Source organism: Penicillium longicatenatum, assembly GCF_028827895.1.
Source record: "Penicillium longicatenatum strain IBT 33135 chromosome Unknown contig_7_segment0_segment0, whole genome shotgun sequence".
NCBI classification, from domain to species: Eukaryota; Fungi; Ascomycota; class Eurotiomycetes; order Eurotiales; family Aspergillaceae; genus Penicillium; species Penicillium longicatenatum.
Window position 1 is genome coordinate 4,498,112 of NW_026643124.1, and position 14,269 is coordinate 4,512,380.

At 51.3% G+C, this 14,269-nt stretch overlaps 4 protein-coding genes across 4 annotated transcripts; 1 reads left to right on the top strand and 3 right to left on the bottom strand.

Moving 5' to 3' along the window:
• Nucleotides 1–652: 652 nt before the first annotated feature.
• On the top strand, nt 653–2,715 carry N7484_011944 (Zn(II)2Cys6 transcription factor domain-containing protein; the record flags this gene model as incomplete). The annotated part of the gene is made up of 9 exons (XM_057122331.1): nt 653–663; nt 737–765; nt 816–1,010; nt 1,068–1,354; nt 1,407–1,674; nt 1,725–2,192; nt 2,263–2,366; nt 2,418–2,517; nt 2,579–2,715. 9 exons carry the CDS (start codon nt 653–655, stop codon nt 2,713–2,715), a joined length of 1,599 nt encoding a protein of 532 aa, XP_056968085.1.
• A 303-nt stretch (nt 2,716–3,018) lies between these two features.
• N7484_011945 (putative C6 transcription factor (War1)) lies at nt 3,019–5,560 on the bottom strand (the record flags this gene model as incomplete). The annotated part of the gene is made up of 3 exons (XM_057122332.1): nt 3,019–3,510; nt 3,567–4,093; nt 4,138–5,560. The coding sequence occupies 3 exons, from the start codon at nt 5,558–5,560 to the stop codon at nt 3,019–3,021; spliced, it is 2,442 nt and encodes an 813-aa protein (XP_056968086.1).
• Nucleotides 5,561–6,277: 717 nt separating this feature from the next.
• Nucleotides 6,278–8,272, bottom strand: N7484_011946 (phosphatidylinositol-3-phosphate-binding ubiquitin-protein ligase; the record flags this gene model as incomplete). The annotated part of the gene is made up of 2 exons (XM_057122333.1): nt 6,278–6,811; nt 6,866–8,272. 2 exons carry the CDS (start codon nt 8,270–8,272, stop codon nt 6,278–6,280), a joined length of 1,941 nt encoding a protein of 646 aa, XP_056968087.1.
• A 1,568-nt stretch (nt 8,273–9,840) lies between these two features.
• Nucleotides 9,841–13,245, bottom strand: N7484_011947 (uncharacterized protein; the record flags this gene model as incomplete). The annotated part of the gene is made up of 2 exons (XM_057122334.1): nt 9,841–12,577; nt 12,635–13,245. The coding sequence occupies 2 exons, from the start codon at nt 13,243–13,245 to the stop codon at nt 9,841–9,843; spliced, it is 3,348 nt and encodes a 1,115-aa protein (XP_056968088.1).
• Nucleotides 13,246–14,269: the final 1,024 nt, after the last annotated feature.

A 14,269-nucleotide genomic window follows, 5' to 3' on the forward strand; every position in this document is an offset into this window, starting at 1 on the left:
GCTTGACCATTTCTGCTTGCCCGTCACTCCCTATAGACTAGTTATCGATTCGGATCCGGGAGCTAGACTCTCCGTTTATATCAGACGAGGGCCTTGGATTGTGATTGGCTGGGCAAACCCCGTAGCTGCGCACGTCTGGAGGCGCACCAAAACCCATAATTTCCGGGAGATTACAGGAAGTACGGGTCCTGGAGCAATTGTGCTGCACGTCATTTGCTCAGATCATAATTCATCATGGACGCAGGCTCCAACCCTGACACATTCCTCGCTTGTTATTGCCAGCACGGGGTCCCGATCGCAGCCGGGCCAGACTTTTGTGCATCGGTCTTAAGGGGAATAAAACTTTGTTTATGCCCTAGTTGCCAGGTGGGGATCCAGATCCAACCGGATTGGCAAGACGCTCACACATCTGGTGGGGGGCGTTGCACTGATGCTGGCCACGTTGGCCTTTAACTACAATTAACTCCACTTAATCTCCAATTCGAAAGTTACTTGGTTTACCCCAATATCCACCCAACCAATCCGCAATTCCATCATTGGAACGCAATATATACGGTGCCTACAAGCTACATATAATCGCGATCCGGGATGCCGAATCTGTTTTTCCTTCTAGAATCCTTCCTTGTTCGCTCGTTCGTTTGACCCCTGCGTAATGAGGGGATGGTCAGTACCTCTCCGGCGTGAAAAAAAAAAAATAAAAACATCAAAAAAATCTCGAGTGCTAACGAATCTCCAGCCTCACGTGTCGTTTGCGCCATCTGAAATGTGTGTATGCTCCGTGTCTGTGACCCGGGTCCACTAACCCCCTTGGCCAGGTGATAAAACCGGAACAAAATGCCTGCGCTGTCAACGATCCGGCCGCGAATGTGTTCCAGCCCCGGGGAAATCAGAGGAAGTCTCCTTCCGTCACGGTCAAAATCCGTCTCTCCGAGGAAAGGGGCCCCCGAGGTACGGTGAGAGCGATCTCGCCTTCCCGAACGATCAGGTCTGGGTTGAAACCTCGTCGGAGTGTAAGTGGCGGTCTAGCCCCAAAAACAATTCATACGAAACCGACCTAACATCCACAGACGCCTTCAAAGATGAGACCGATCAGACAGCCGCGGAGTATTTTGTCGTTCCCGTGATCGGGCACCCATCTATCTCGCGCTCGTCATCTGAAGCGCGCTCAACGCCTTCGTCCGTGGACCCCATGTCCGGACCTAGCACTGTCGTTCTACCCTATCTAACAGAGTCGCAAGCTATTTCGCGCTCTACATCCGAACATTCACAACTAACCCCGATCGGGCAACCGCGACTCGAAAATGTGAACGAGGCCTATCTGCTCCGACATTTCCAGCGGCATCTGGCAGACTGGGTGCGTTCGCTCTCTATCGCATGTTCAAGTTGGTGGCTAAACTCCCGTATAGCTCGATGCCGGTGATCCCGAGCGCCATTTCTCGGCCGACGTCGCCAAACGGGCGACCCAGTCTCCACTTCTGCTGTATGCCTGTATAGCCGTAGCGGCCTGTCACCTCTCGCGAACAGCGCATACCGTGTCCCCTGAAGTAGCGGACAATTATCACGAGCGCTGCATCTCGATCATGCTTCCCGTCCTCGATAAACCGGATTTCGATATCGGGATCGATATCCTGCTCAGTTCGACTGTTATTCTCCGTTTCTTTGAACAGATATCCTGTAAGCCGAGCCCATTCCCGGAAGAAGACTACCAATACTAAATGGTCCAGCCCATACCCCATCCAACGACCCTCAACGCCACCTCCTTGCAGGTTCAGTCTACATTAGTTCCCACGTCGACTGCGCAATAAGCGGGAATCTCGCATCAGCTTCCTTCTGGGTCTTTGTAATCCAGGATATCCAGTTTGCACTCACATACCAGAAATGTCTCCGATTAACTTTCGCACCATTTGATGACCGGCTCCGTAGGTGGTGGGAGTCAAAACCGGTCCTCAGTGATGGGGACTGGGTGAATCGGGCTATTTGGTTGTTGGCTGAGACAATCGATTTCTGCTACAATGTCTCGGGACGGAATTATGGAGGTAGACTGGGTGTTGCGGGGGAGATTGCGCTCAAGGAGAGGATAAGGGAATGGGAGTTGGAGAGGTCCGATGCTTTTACGCCGCTGCATGTTTCGCCTCCTGATCCTGCGAGAGGAAAGCCTTTCCCCGTTGTTTGGTACACCAGTTTGGTTCACTGTGAGTGATTTCCCCTTGAGAGTCGGGTATTGGTGCTGGTGATTTTGCGGTGAACTAATGTTGGCTTTAGCTACTGCGATGCAGCATGTTTGCCTTGCCAAGGCACTTATGTTGATTCGAAAATACGAGCATCAGGATGGCAGGTTATCTAGAGAAGAGCGGATACAACTTAAGGTGTGGATGACCTCTGCTATGCAAAGAGATCTTGTCTAATGGGCTTGACAGGAACAAATCTCAGAAAATCTGGACTACCTGTTTGGCATCGCCCTCTCTGCAGACGATGAACCATCCTTACGAATCATGGCGTGTCATGCTTTATGTGCCTGTACGTCCTTTCTTCCTTGCCTCATACCAGCACTACATTAACTGACTTACACTACCTACAGGCAGCGCATGGATCGACAACCCCGCCGCCCAAAACTTATTATTTGATCTCCTCCGTCGAACCGAACGCGAAAATGGGTGGCCGTGGGCTTATGTTGAGCAACGGATTTTGCATACATGGCAAGGAGGTTCACGATGACAGGTCCAAGGGGACAAAAAAAGCTTGTTATAAAATGTTCTATACCCACTTGCATATATTACTTCTGCAACTAATGCTTCGCGATATCGCGGAAATACAATTTCCAGTCCTCGATTTACATTTATCCAAAGAGTAAGCGTATGGAAGCAAACAAATTAGAGACCTGGTGGATGGTATTTAATATGGTCGTTTCTCGAATTCGTATTTGGACATCAAGTCATGCACATGTAGAGGTATATGTTGAAATCATATGCACAGCTCCAAGAAAAACGCAAACCTCCCAGTAACGCCCCAGTAACACCATTAATAAAGCTGAAAATTTCCATCAAAGGCAAACGGAAACGATAACAGCCCTTCGTCCATCATATTTCCCAGTAAAGCCAGATTCGGATCGAAAGCTGGCTCTGCTGGTAACTCAGGTATCCCCATCGGCTGCGAGATGGGCCCATCCCCTACCCCTGCCATTCTGGAATACTGTCTCGCCACAGGTATCCCGTACGGTTGCGATGGATTTGGTGTGAATGACTGATAGAATGATCTATCTCCCGTGCCTGAGTCGTTGGAAACTGTGGACATTTTGGGCGTCACGGGTGCTAGGGACCATTGTGTGGATGGTTCTACTGTTCCAAAACTCGTAGCTGGCGTCGTGGGATTGCGGCTCATATCCTGGTTTAGATTCAATGGCGAGTAGATGGATCCTTGATTGGAATTCGATTGATGTGTAAGATTTCCCGAGCGCGGATCGCCCATGGCGAGATCGCTGAGGACGTGCAGGGGCGTGTTACCATGTCGCATCTGTTTGCATGTTAATCGAGGCACTGGTTTGGGGGGTTGATTTGGGGGATACGTACGGGTTGCTTATCCCTCGGATCATGCATGTCAGCGCCGAATATTTCCCGAAGCTCCGGGCCGTTCTCCCTCTTCTTGAGGAACCAATTTCGCAGCATCATGATGATATTTCCGAACTTGCCTGCCACCCGGCCACCATCAAGAGCCGCAGCTGCCCGGTAGTGACTGATGATTCGGTTGAGATAGTATTCCACCTTAAGGCTTTGAGTGTCGATCACCTGGCCAATCTGGGAGCCCGGGGCCGTGAGAAGGGAGTAAATTTTGATTAGACTGACGACTGGGTACGCCGTCCGAGCCAAGGCCATTGTCGGCAAATATCTGATTTTTTCCACGTCGATACTGAGGATTATGTCAAAAGAGCTATGGATAGAGCTGAGGCACGAGGTAAGAGCTTCAATGACTGGTGTCATCATTGTGCCAGGCAGGCCTTCATTGGAAGAGTCGGGAAAGACACTTGATCGACAGTCAACTCCCATGACGCTCTCATGCACGAAAAGATCGAGCGCATGATATGTGTGGGCCAATATAGCTGGAGAAGTTAGAAAGAGTTGCTAAACACAGGGATGAACTTACGGGTCCAGAACTCTGCTGGGATATCCCTCCGGAACTGGGCAAGTTGATTTTCAAATGCCTTGATGGTGTACCGCACTTTGCTATCTGTAAATGACACAATTGACTGCGTGTCATCCGTGGTAAGCTGCAAACCCGCTTGTTCCATAATCCACCCTAACTTCGCCCACCAGATGACTTGGCGATCAGACGATACAGCCTCGGGATGGCTTTCCAATATTTGCAAAGACTCATCCATGTACGGCTGCCATCGCACAAGCTGATCTCGCCTCAAGGCTATCGCTGACAGGATTCCTAGGAAGTAACAGCCCACCCATGTTCGTCTTGCTTCAGGATTTTCCAAGTCGGTAGTTGGTGCTGTTTTTCTTTTTAAGATGATCTCCCGGATGCGTACGATTTTCAAATCTCCATTTGATCGACGATTCAAGCCCAGCTCCATACCCACCACAATAGCCATATGAATTAATTGGTAGAATTTAAGCTCCTCCAAATTATCAGGCGTCATGTACCAGGTTGAAGCAACCAGCAGAGCTTGCACGATCTCGAGGGTCTTGTGGCCCTTGACGACAACTTTTTCCGCAATTAATCTATAAGACTCATTGATCAGGGACATTTGAAGGTCTTTTTTGACAGCTCCCACTGCAACACCAAGAATGGCTAGGAAAAGTGTCGGTTTCTCGCGGCGAACTTTGCCCATCGTCGTACCTGGGGGAAACACCACAAAGGGCATCTCAACTCCCATCTTCTCTATATAGCGATTAAAAGCAGCCTGAGCTGTATCCATATCAATCATGCCTCTGTCGATCACGTCCACAAACTCATTCCCAGCATCAGATTTAGGTCCAGGCGAGAAATCCCCAGCGATTGGAACCCGCCAGTGCTTAGCAGGCTCTTTGGATATTTGTTCTGCAGACGGGCTATTAGGACGAGGATACTGGGAAACCAAAAAGCCATCATGATGCCGCTTTTTCCCTGTCATGTTCTGGTCCTCGCGTGACTGCCTCGAATGTTGCTCGCGGCTCGGCTGCGACTGAGCCTGCTGTGTGCCTGGGCTAGTGTCTCCGCCCACTGCAAGCTGCGAGTGATGCGACGCTTGGATCGTAGCAGTCAGAGCATCAATTTTACGCTCCAGCTCCGTCACCCGACTATCCGTCTTCTTCTGGCGCTTGCGTGTCGGTGGTGTAACAATACATTGGCGCCGTGCTTTAGCGCACCGTTTACAAGCGCCATTTGGATCCGACAGGTCGGGATCGCACCGGACTTTCAATTGGCGACAGGGTTCACAAGCCCGGGGTCGCTTAATCTCTTCCACTGGCGGTTCTTCCAGTTCTGTGGAGGGGTCCTCTGCATGATGCAATCCCAGTCCAAAGGCGGGTGCTGCATGTGACTGGGATAGATTCGTTGGTGGCTCAGGATAGTTAGCCATGGTGTGGTTCGCGGGGAGTCGGTCGCTGCGATCTCCGTGATTCCAGAGTTTTGCGGGGCCGATCGCTAGATCGGCAATCTAACGTTGGACCACCTCTTTCCTTGGAGGCTTGGAGCTTTGATCGTCGATAACCGCGGTTTGGTTTTTTGCTTCTCTTTTTTGATTGGACAGTGGGCAAGTTCCTTGGCGAGACCCTTGCAGTGTTTGGGTGACGTGACCTGGCCGATGGTTCTTGCCCCGTGAGAAGAACACGGAGAACGGTGATGATAAGCTCCGACTGCCGATCGGAGGGCTCGCACTGCTCTGTCACTGGCTGTACCGGGTGATGCAGTCGAGACTAGAATTTAAAGATGGCCGGGTCATGCGCTAGCTCTTCTAGAAGGTGGAATCATCGAGCTGCGAATGCTCTGGGCCTTCTAGATGGAGGAACAGGTCTGAGAGCCTGGTGGCTTTCATGCTTTCGCCGAGAGAGCCGTCAGATTCACGTGACCGCCTAGACCTCCCTCATTTTTACAACATGCTTTCATAAAGTTTAACTTCCAAGGTATGATCATGCCATGCGGGATATAGAGACATCGCATTCCTGGAAAGCTACATCTATTTTTCACATCAGATGAAGTAGATCGGAGAACAAAACAATCGCATTATGCGGGGATATCAATATAGCAGAAATGCAGCATGCAGCAAACAAACAAGCACAAGGCGGAGCCCCAGCCACTATGCTACCTTGTGCACTGGGCACTCCATCTTGTGCACGAACCAGTCCAGAATGCAGTGCTTGTGGAACTTGCACAAGCACTCCAGGCGGACCAACAAGTCTCCACCCTCGTAGTCCACCATGCAGATGGTGCACTCGGCGGGACCTCCATCCTCACCGATGCAATCCTTCTCTGTGGCGGCGAATTCCAGCATTCGAGACACCGGTGGCGGAGGTGGGGGCGGTGGCGGGCCCCGGCGCGCGGAGGAAACGGGTTGTGCTGCAGCCGGGGCACCGTAGTTATCGATGCACTGCCGAATATGCGCCTCGCGTGCCTCAATTGGCTGCTCGCGGCTGATTGTGGGGAATCTTCGCCCACAGATGGGACATAGATCTTGCTCGCATGGAGCCGGGCGCTGATGGGAGGTGGTCAGGTCGAGGGGAGATTCGTAGCCCGGCTCTTCCTCACGAAGGCTCTGCCGCCCATTATTACTAGCCCGCAGGGACTCAGGGCCGTAGTGCCGGAGAGCTTGGCGGTTCGCGGAGCCCTCACCCTGTATATTGTCAGATCAAAGGAATGTGGAGTTTGGCATTATATGTTAACTTACCGATTCGCGAGGAAAGCGGTTACCCATGCCAGATGGCAAAGAATGGGAAGGGCGATGACCTCGCGTCCGTCCATAACCCAGTGGGTTGGGGTTCGGATCTGGGACGCAAGGATTGCAGAGGCGGACTTCTTCTCCTCCACCCAGAGCAGGATTAATGGTCGGTGATTCAATTGGATCCTCTTCGGTTAGATCAACAATTTGGCGAGGCGGAGTGGGAGAGTGTTCAGGCAACTGGGAGAACTCAGGGGGGCGAACAATATACTGCCTGGGGATGGTAATTCGGTGCGGGGAGCAAGAGGCACACACCACCCGACCACACTTCCGACAGTGATGTTTTCGATACCAAAAGCTGAACACCACGCCACAAATTGGGCAATTCGTCACTTCCGCATCGGGCTGCCATCGCGGCAAAGTCGTCTCCATTTCCCCCTCATCCTGAGAGCCCCTCAGTGCCTCTGCCAATGTCTGCGTATCCGAGGATCCAGACAGGAAAGCACGCAAAGTCCTCTCATCTGTCCCTGATGCTTGCCAACCCACCCCCGAAGGACGTTCACGCCTGGGATTCCTGATCGCTTCGGACTGTCCTCGCGGCCTGCCTGACTGGGGATATTGTGTATACGGATCCAATATACTGCCCCGTAAACTGGACGAATGGTGCCTATGTGGAGGATGAATGGTGGACGAAACAGGCAGAGGGCCAGATTCCCAAAGCATGCGTGTATCAGACGGGCCTTGATCACTGCCGCTAGAGGTCATGGACTCTGTTAAAGAAGGTATATCATCGTTTCGGCGGCTGGCAGATGGACCAGCATCTGGAGGCGAAGAGGTGATATCAATGGCTGTTGCATATGATGACCCTGGGCCATTCATACCGGACTTTTTCCTTGTTGGAATTACCATAGAGACTGATCTCTGAGGCACTAAGGAAGGGGTTTCTAGTCTCGCTAAGTCTCCAGAACGTGCCCGTTGCAGTCGATCGTGGTTGCTTGAGCTGGTCAAACGTCTTTTGCGGTCTCTGGCTGTGTGGCTCGGTAATACTTGCTGTCCGGAGGTCGAACTGTCTTGTGTTGATGTTGTTCCTTCTTGATTTTCCGATCCAGCGGAGATGTATTCATGTGTAAGAGGCAAGGTGAGATCATCTCTATCCTCATTTTCACCGTCATTTCCATCCTGTCTTGAACTGCTTCCGGTTATCATTTCTGAGTCACTGGCAACACCACTTTGGTTCCTTGATCTAGTCTCTGTAGCCATCATTGCATCGTCACTTTCAGGTCTGCTCGATATATGTACTGGGTTGGCGTGGTGTCCAGCACCCAAACCATCGTCCTCGGTCCATCTGCTATCAACATCTTCACCACCAGGGCTAGTCGCAGGCGGGCTCGATGATGCAGTGCTGGGAGCAGACATTTCGTTTATGTCCAAATCGTCTGGGCTATCAAAATCTTCCGGCTAGGACCAGGTCTCGGTCAATATGTATCATTTATCGACGTCGTATGATGTACCGGCGGGGCACTGGGTTATCAGCAAGCCTTCTCGTAGCTTGATGATTCTACCTGCATTTACTATGTGGTCAAGTCCAGTGAGCCGTGATCACAGCAGGTGCTAGACCATGGCGGTTGATATGGACCAGAGCCTCACAGTCAAGATAATTTGAGGTCTCGTGACACCAAAATGTGATTGATATGCACGTTAAGAAACTTTTTTTCAGGAGACCCAAATTTGTCAGAGCAAAAAGGATGCCTTGCCCGCAGTACACCTGCTCAGGGGGTCTTTGGTGGCGTGGTCAAACAAGGAGAGTCAGAGATGCAGGAAAGGCGAAGCCCAAATAACGGGGGCGCCTTATCGGTGGGTCGGGCGGTCGTGGCCGGCAAAATCGGCCCGCTTATCTCGGCTACGTCACAGTCACTCTTCGACTATGGGGAATGTTGGAAATATTGCTAGTGTTTGTCATTTGATCTTTGGAGCATAGTTTATTAAATGCTCAGGTAGGGGTAGTAATCAAGCCCTATGGAATGACAATGAGAGCACCGGCTACTCTTTCACCAATCTTGGAAGTCATATCATGACCCAGTCACTATATTTATTCGTCCCGCAACGACATTCCATATGATATATTGGGAAGTGATATGTACATAGTACAAAGCATGCTTTGGATATTGATTTAAACTTTACCTGCTTAGTATTTGAGGCAAGGATTCTGCAACTAAAATCCGAGGGTCTGTGAAAGATTGTATTGAGGATGTTGAAGGAAATGGCGACTTCTTGTGTTGGAGGATTGGAGTGACTACATGACTCCCCTGCCGGAAGACGAAAGGTCCTTAGCACAGTGGACGTGAATGTACAGTAGTCTAGTCTGAGCGATCACTCTTGAGAGCTCTTGATAGTTCGACCTAGTCGCGGGCTGTATGTGATAAATTGCAGCTATACCTGCTACTTACGAAGGAGTTGAGAGGCAAAACTGCAGTTACTAACACAGCTTTACTAGGTTGAAGACATTGTAGGGATTATGTCTCATCTGCGGCGTCTTTTGTATTTGCTAACAAAGCAAAATAAATCGAATTAGGAATTCACAGGTCCTTGGAACAAAATTCAGTGAAATTACCCACCAGTACCAAGTAAACCACTTTGTTTAGTGTGGAACATAAGTACAGGTATCAGGATAAGCATTGATTAAAGCTAGCCGGAACTATTAGGATTGCACGGCTTAATTCAATTCAAGACCCATATTTGAATCGAACGCCTGAAAGCAATTTTTGGACAGCGAATACAATAGCGAAGAAAGAAAGACACGAAGATGAAGGATGGCAATGAAAAGGTATTAGGAAATTCGTCACTGTGGCATCAATATGATCTGGAATTTGAAACAATCAATACAGTGGATGAGTGGTGGTAGATGAACGGATAAGTAGAAGTGGATGGGGGCGAGTGGGGGTGGGTATAAGGGTTGATTTTGGAATGTACGCCCAGGTGCGGGCTCATTTATCATCGTGTAGATGCTCGTCGACTAGCTCAGCTTGGCTGCCGGCGAAGGATGGCTCATCGGGGCTTGCTTGATGGATGTTATCTTGCGTGCGGTGTTGAGCCACATAGCCCATACTTGAAGGGCGGTCGGTACGGACTCCGTCGCGGCCAGTTCTGTGGCTGGAAGTCATGGAGGCAGATGTAGATGCAACGGAGAGGCCCCTCTCCCGGGAAGGTGAGCTGCTACCACTAAAGGGCAAACGTCCTGTGGTCGGGGATTCGGGTCGCAAATGATCAGAGTCCGGGGTTTCTGTGCTGGCTCTTGATTGGGAGGCCTCGGTCACTGCAGGCAGAGCTCCTGCCGCATCTTCCCCGCCTTTTTCCGATGTGGCTCGTGATCGACGGGACCCGGATCGACTGGCAAGCTCGATACCACCAAGGGGGTTTTCTGGGTCTTGTCTATCTCCCGACTTTCTCGTTTCGTGATCACCTTCATAATCGCGATATGGCCCCTCGCCTGAGTATGTTTCGCGCGAGTGGCCGCCGGCCTCTGGGTCTTCAGGATCGTCGTGGTAGGGCTCCTCACTATAATCGCCTTCTGGGAAAAGGCCAGGAGGAGGAGCTCGAGCACTTCGAACTACCTCGAATCCCTTGCCTTTATCCTTGGTCTTCCCCTGGAACATATTGCGGAACCATCCTGTAGCTGACGAGACAGGACCGGTGGGATCAGCTGGGCCAGTCTTCAACTTGCGAGTGCCCGTATGAGAAAGCGGCGGACCCCGGACTCGATAATAAAAGTCAACTTCGCGAACAGCATAGTCCTTCCGCTGTCGGGAATCATCCATCTCCATGTCATCCTTCGGGGCAGGTAGATACGCAGGCACTGGCGTGTTTCGGCCTGGCTCATCTGCCATGTCCTCCTCGGTGCCGACCCGGCTTGGCTTCATGAAGGACCTGGAGCTTCGCTTGCTCCTATCCCCGTTACCTGACTGGGGTGTATGTCGGCCTGGTCTAGGAGGCCGGTAGTACGGATCCCGCGGTGATGACGCCATAAAAGTGCTACTGCTTGGTGAGCTAGCTGTGAACCCGCCAGCTCCAGTATAGGCAGTAGGAGATTGCGCCATCAGGTTTGCGCTTGTGGCACGGCTGTGTCCACCATGAGAGCTAGCATAATCTAAGATTGCACTGGCACGGCCCTCACTTGCCGTTGCGCGGTTCAATAGTAGAGCTGAGCTTCCTGATAGACTCCGGGCACGCGATCCTTCAAACTGAGACGACATGCGTTCGTCAACATTAGCCAGCATAGCCGCTTCAGATCCCAAGCTCTGCCGTGTGATATCACGCCGTGGAACGCGCCTCGACAACTGACGCTTCCCGAACACCTTCACCAAGCCACCCCGTGTGGCACCACCAGCACCAGCAAGTCGTGCCAGGACCTCGATCAAGGTCTGTAAGGCGCTGAGAAAGAACCCGAAGATGAGGACCAATGCGTGCAGGACGAGAATCACATAGCCGATCCAACCACGTGCCGCCTGCCCGACGGTAAGGGATGGAACAAAAATCACCATGAGGATGATGGTAAGGAACCGTATGAATGAAAATAGGCAGTGGTAAAGATTCATGTGCGTCGGTCCTGGAAAGGGCCGGAACGCGATTATTGTAAGCACCGAAACAACTTCGCAGATGGCTAAGAGCACAACCTGGGCAATGCCTGACGGTTGCAAGGCGCCAATGGCTACACCTCGCGCGAAGTTGAGGAAGATCGGAACCATGGCGAAGGCTGCCGCATCATCACAATACGTGTTGTAGAGCGGCCCGTAAAGCAAAACCGTGGGAAGGTCGTCAAAGAGATGGGACTTCGGTCTGGTGGACACAATAACCCGAACAAACCAGATCGAGAAGCAGATTAGAACAATTATCACTATCGCAGCCAATGCAACGCTCTGAGCGGGCGATCCCTGTGCCGTGACGAGCTGAAAAAATGATAGCGAGATTATGGGCAGAAGAAAGTAGTTGAAAACGATACGGATGATGTTGCCCACCGTGAAGGGCATATTTTTGGCACGCAGATCCTGCTCGGTGCTATGTGCCAGCTCACGGTGCACCCAGCGCATAGTAAAGCCCAGTTGGATAAGAAGGATAATGATTCCCAAGACCACCAGAAGCCAGATGATCATACCTGGCCAAATATCCTGCTCAGAGGTCATCCCAACCAGCTGCCTCATCTGATCCAGGCCGTATGTACCGTTGATCGCATATACGCCGTCCATAACTGGGTTGTGGCCTCCGGAATTGACAAAGCTCTGGTTGAACATAAGGACAGACCAAGATCCATGGCTCACAGCCGGTTGGAAAAAGCCTGGATAATCCAATGACAGGGAACCCGTCAGCACCACGAATTGAAGGTACTGCAGGCAATCAGCAAAACCAGGCGTGACAAGGCGCAGGACGTCCTCATCACGGCCGTAGTTACTGGTCCAACGGAAGATATCAGTCGTGCCCCATGGCGTGTACACGGACGCGGTGACCGTGCCAATAGCAATGAGAATTAAAATAGCCAACGGCACATAAGCCAGTGCGTTTTTCAGCAATGAGCCAAAGTCCGGCGTGATCGGCACAGTTATACAGCCCAGCATATTCGCGTCAGCATCTCCAGAGCGGATAACAAAGCTTGGAGTGATTGTAGAGAATCGGTATGTGGAGAGCATATCATGTTTGATGGAAAATGCGCGCAGTGTTCTCGGGTCGCTCCTGAAAAGAAAATCTGTTAGCCTTTATCCATATTCCGGGGATGGAGCGGTAACGTACACATTGTAGTGGAAGACTGGTCCCAGCGGGCACTCGCCTTGAACCAGGGACTTGCAAAATCTGGAGGCATTGCTATAGGCGGAGAAGCTCAAGACATCTAAGTTGGTCAAAAGCGTGCTATACTTGAGGTTCGAAACATCCAGGTCCACGATTTTACCCTCGGTCACATTGGGATTACTCCAGGAGGCATCATCCTCGGAGGGATAATCCGTAGTTTGGTCCGCGGTGCCCGATACATTTCCATAGACCGTCACATTCAGCGGATGCAGAGGGTCGTTCAGATTGAACCAGACGCCAATATCGAGGGGGACGTATTGCAGAGTTAGTGGGTTGGAATCGAGGATCGATTTGCTTAAACAGTTTTCGAAATTGAGCGATGCAGCGTCGGCGGGTGAGGCCATGAAGATCAGGCACAGCACCGCTATCCACCAGCCAGAGATCCACGCGTACGCGTCTCGCCGCCTCCGTTTGGAGGTATCTCTCCATTGTCGGCCCTGGGCGACCGACAAACCACCGCGTCGCTGGCATTTGGTTGCATGCGGACCGTCCAAATGAACCGCACCATGCCGGGTATGCGTCGAATAGTGACACATCTCGAGTGTCTCGGACATCCGGGATGACCTCCTAGGGGAGGTCAGCCCCCGTTGGTGATCGAATCCACGTTGTGTTGACAATCGGTAGGGTGGAAGGGGTTGCGCCCAGTATATTTTTCCTCGTTGCGATCCACCTTCTTTCTCAAACACGCGTATCGACCCAAGGGATTCGAGAGGAATGGGACGCGAGACCCAGGTGAATAGGGAACGACAGTTGGATGGAGCCTGGACTCGGGATTATTGGAGAAAGAGGGGGGGGGGATTCGGGGCGGGAAGAGAGTGAGGTACGTAAGTCGGCAACCCCTAGTGAGGCGGCAATAAGCCGGAGTAAAAAAAGACTGGAGTCAATGAATAATGAAGGTTTTCGGGGGGAAGTTTCAGGCAGCACACATGGTTCCAGGCAAAAAAAAAAAAAAAAAAAAAAAAAATAAGAAAAGCAAAAAACCAGAGAAAAACCACAGGAAACCACTAACAGAAAAAAAAAGTGTTGCTGCGCCTAGGTGTGGAGTTTCTGGCTGACTACACGACTATTTGCTCGTACTTTGTCACGATTATTGATTTTTACCTTAATTATGGAATCCATACGGTTCTTGAGCGGATCCGGACTTGGTAACCGGTAGGCGCACCGCGGTTTATATTTGGAAGTAACACATCAGCCTTATATCCCTCGCGTCCCAATCCCAATGTGGCTCACATCAGGCCGTCAATGGTTTTATCTTTCTCACCGTCCCACAGAAGCACAGCATGGAGAGAAGAACTCAAGAAACCGGTTTCAGTCAATCTCTCAGTTGTGCGCTCCAGTGTCTCACTTGCCGATGCTGATCCCGTTTCCGCACAATTCCCAAGCAGCTTCTTTTATCCGGTGGTCTTTCTGCTGCCGATCAACAGCTGTTAAAGGCCGGCTGTTGATGAGACATAGTCCCGACGATGGCTCCCTTTTTAGCCCAGCAACAGGGTCCATGTGGAGACGTATCTGCGCATGGTCACTGGTAGTGTCTCAGCCAGTCTATAGGGGGGCTTGTGAGGATCGTATTGTGGCTGA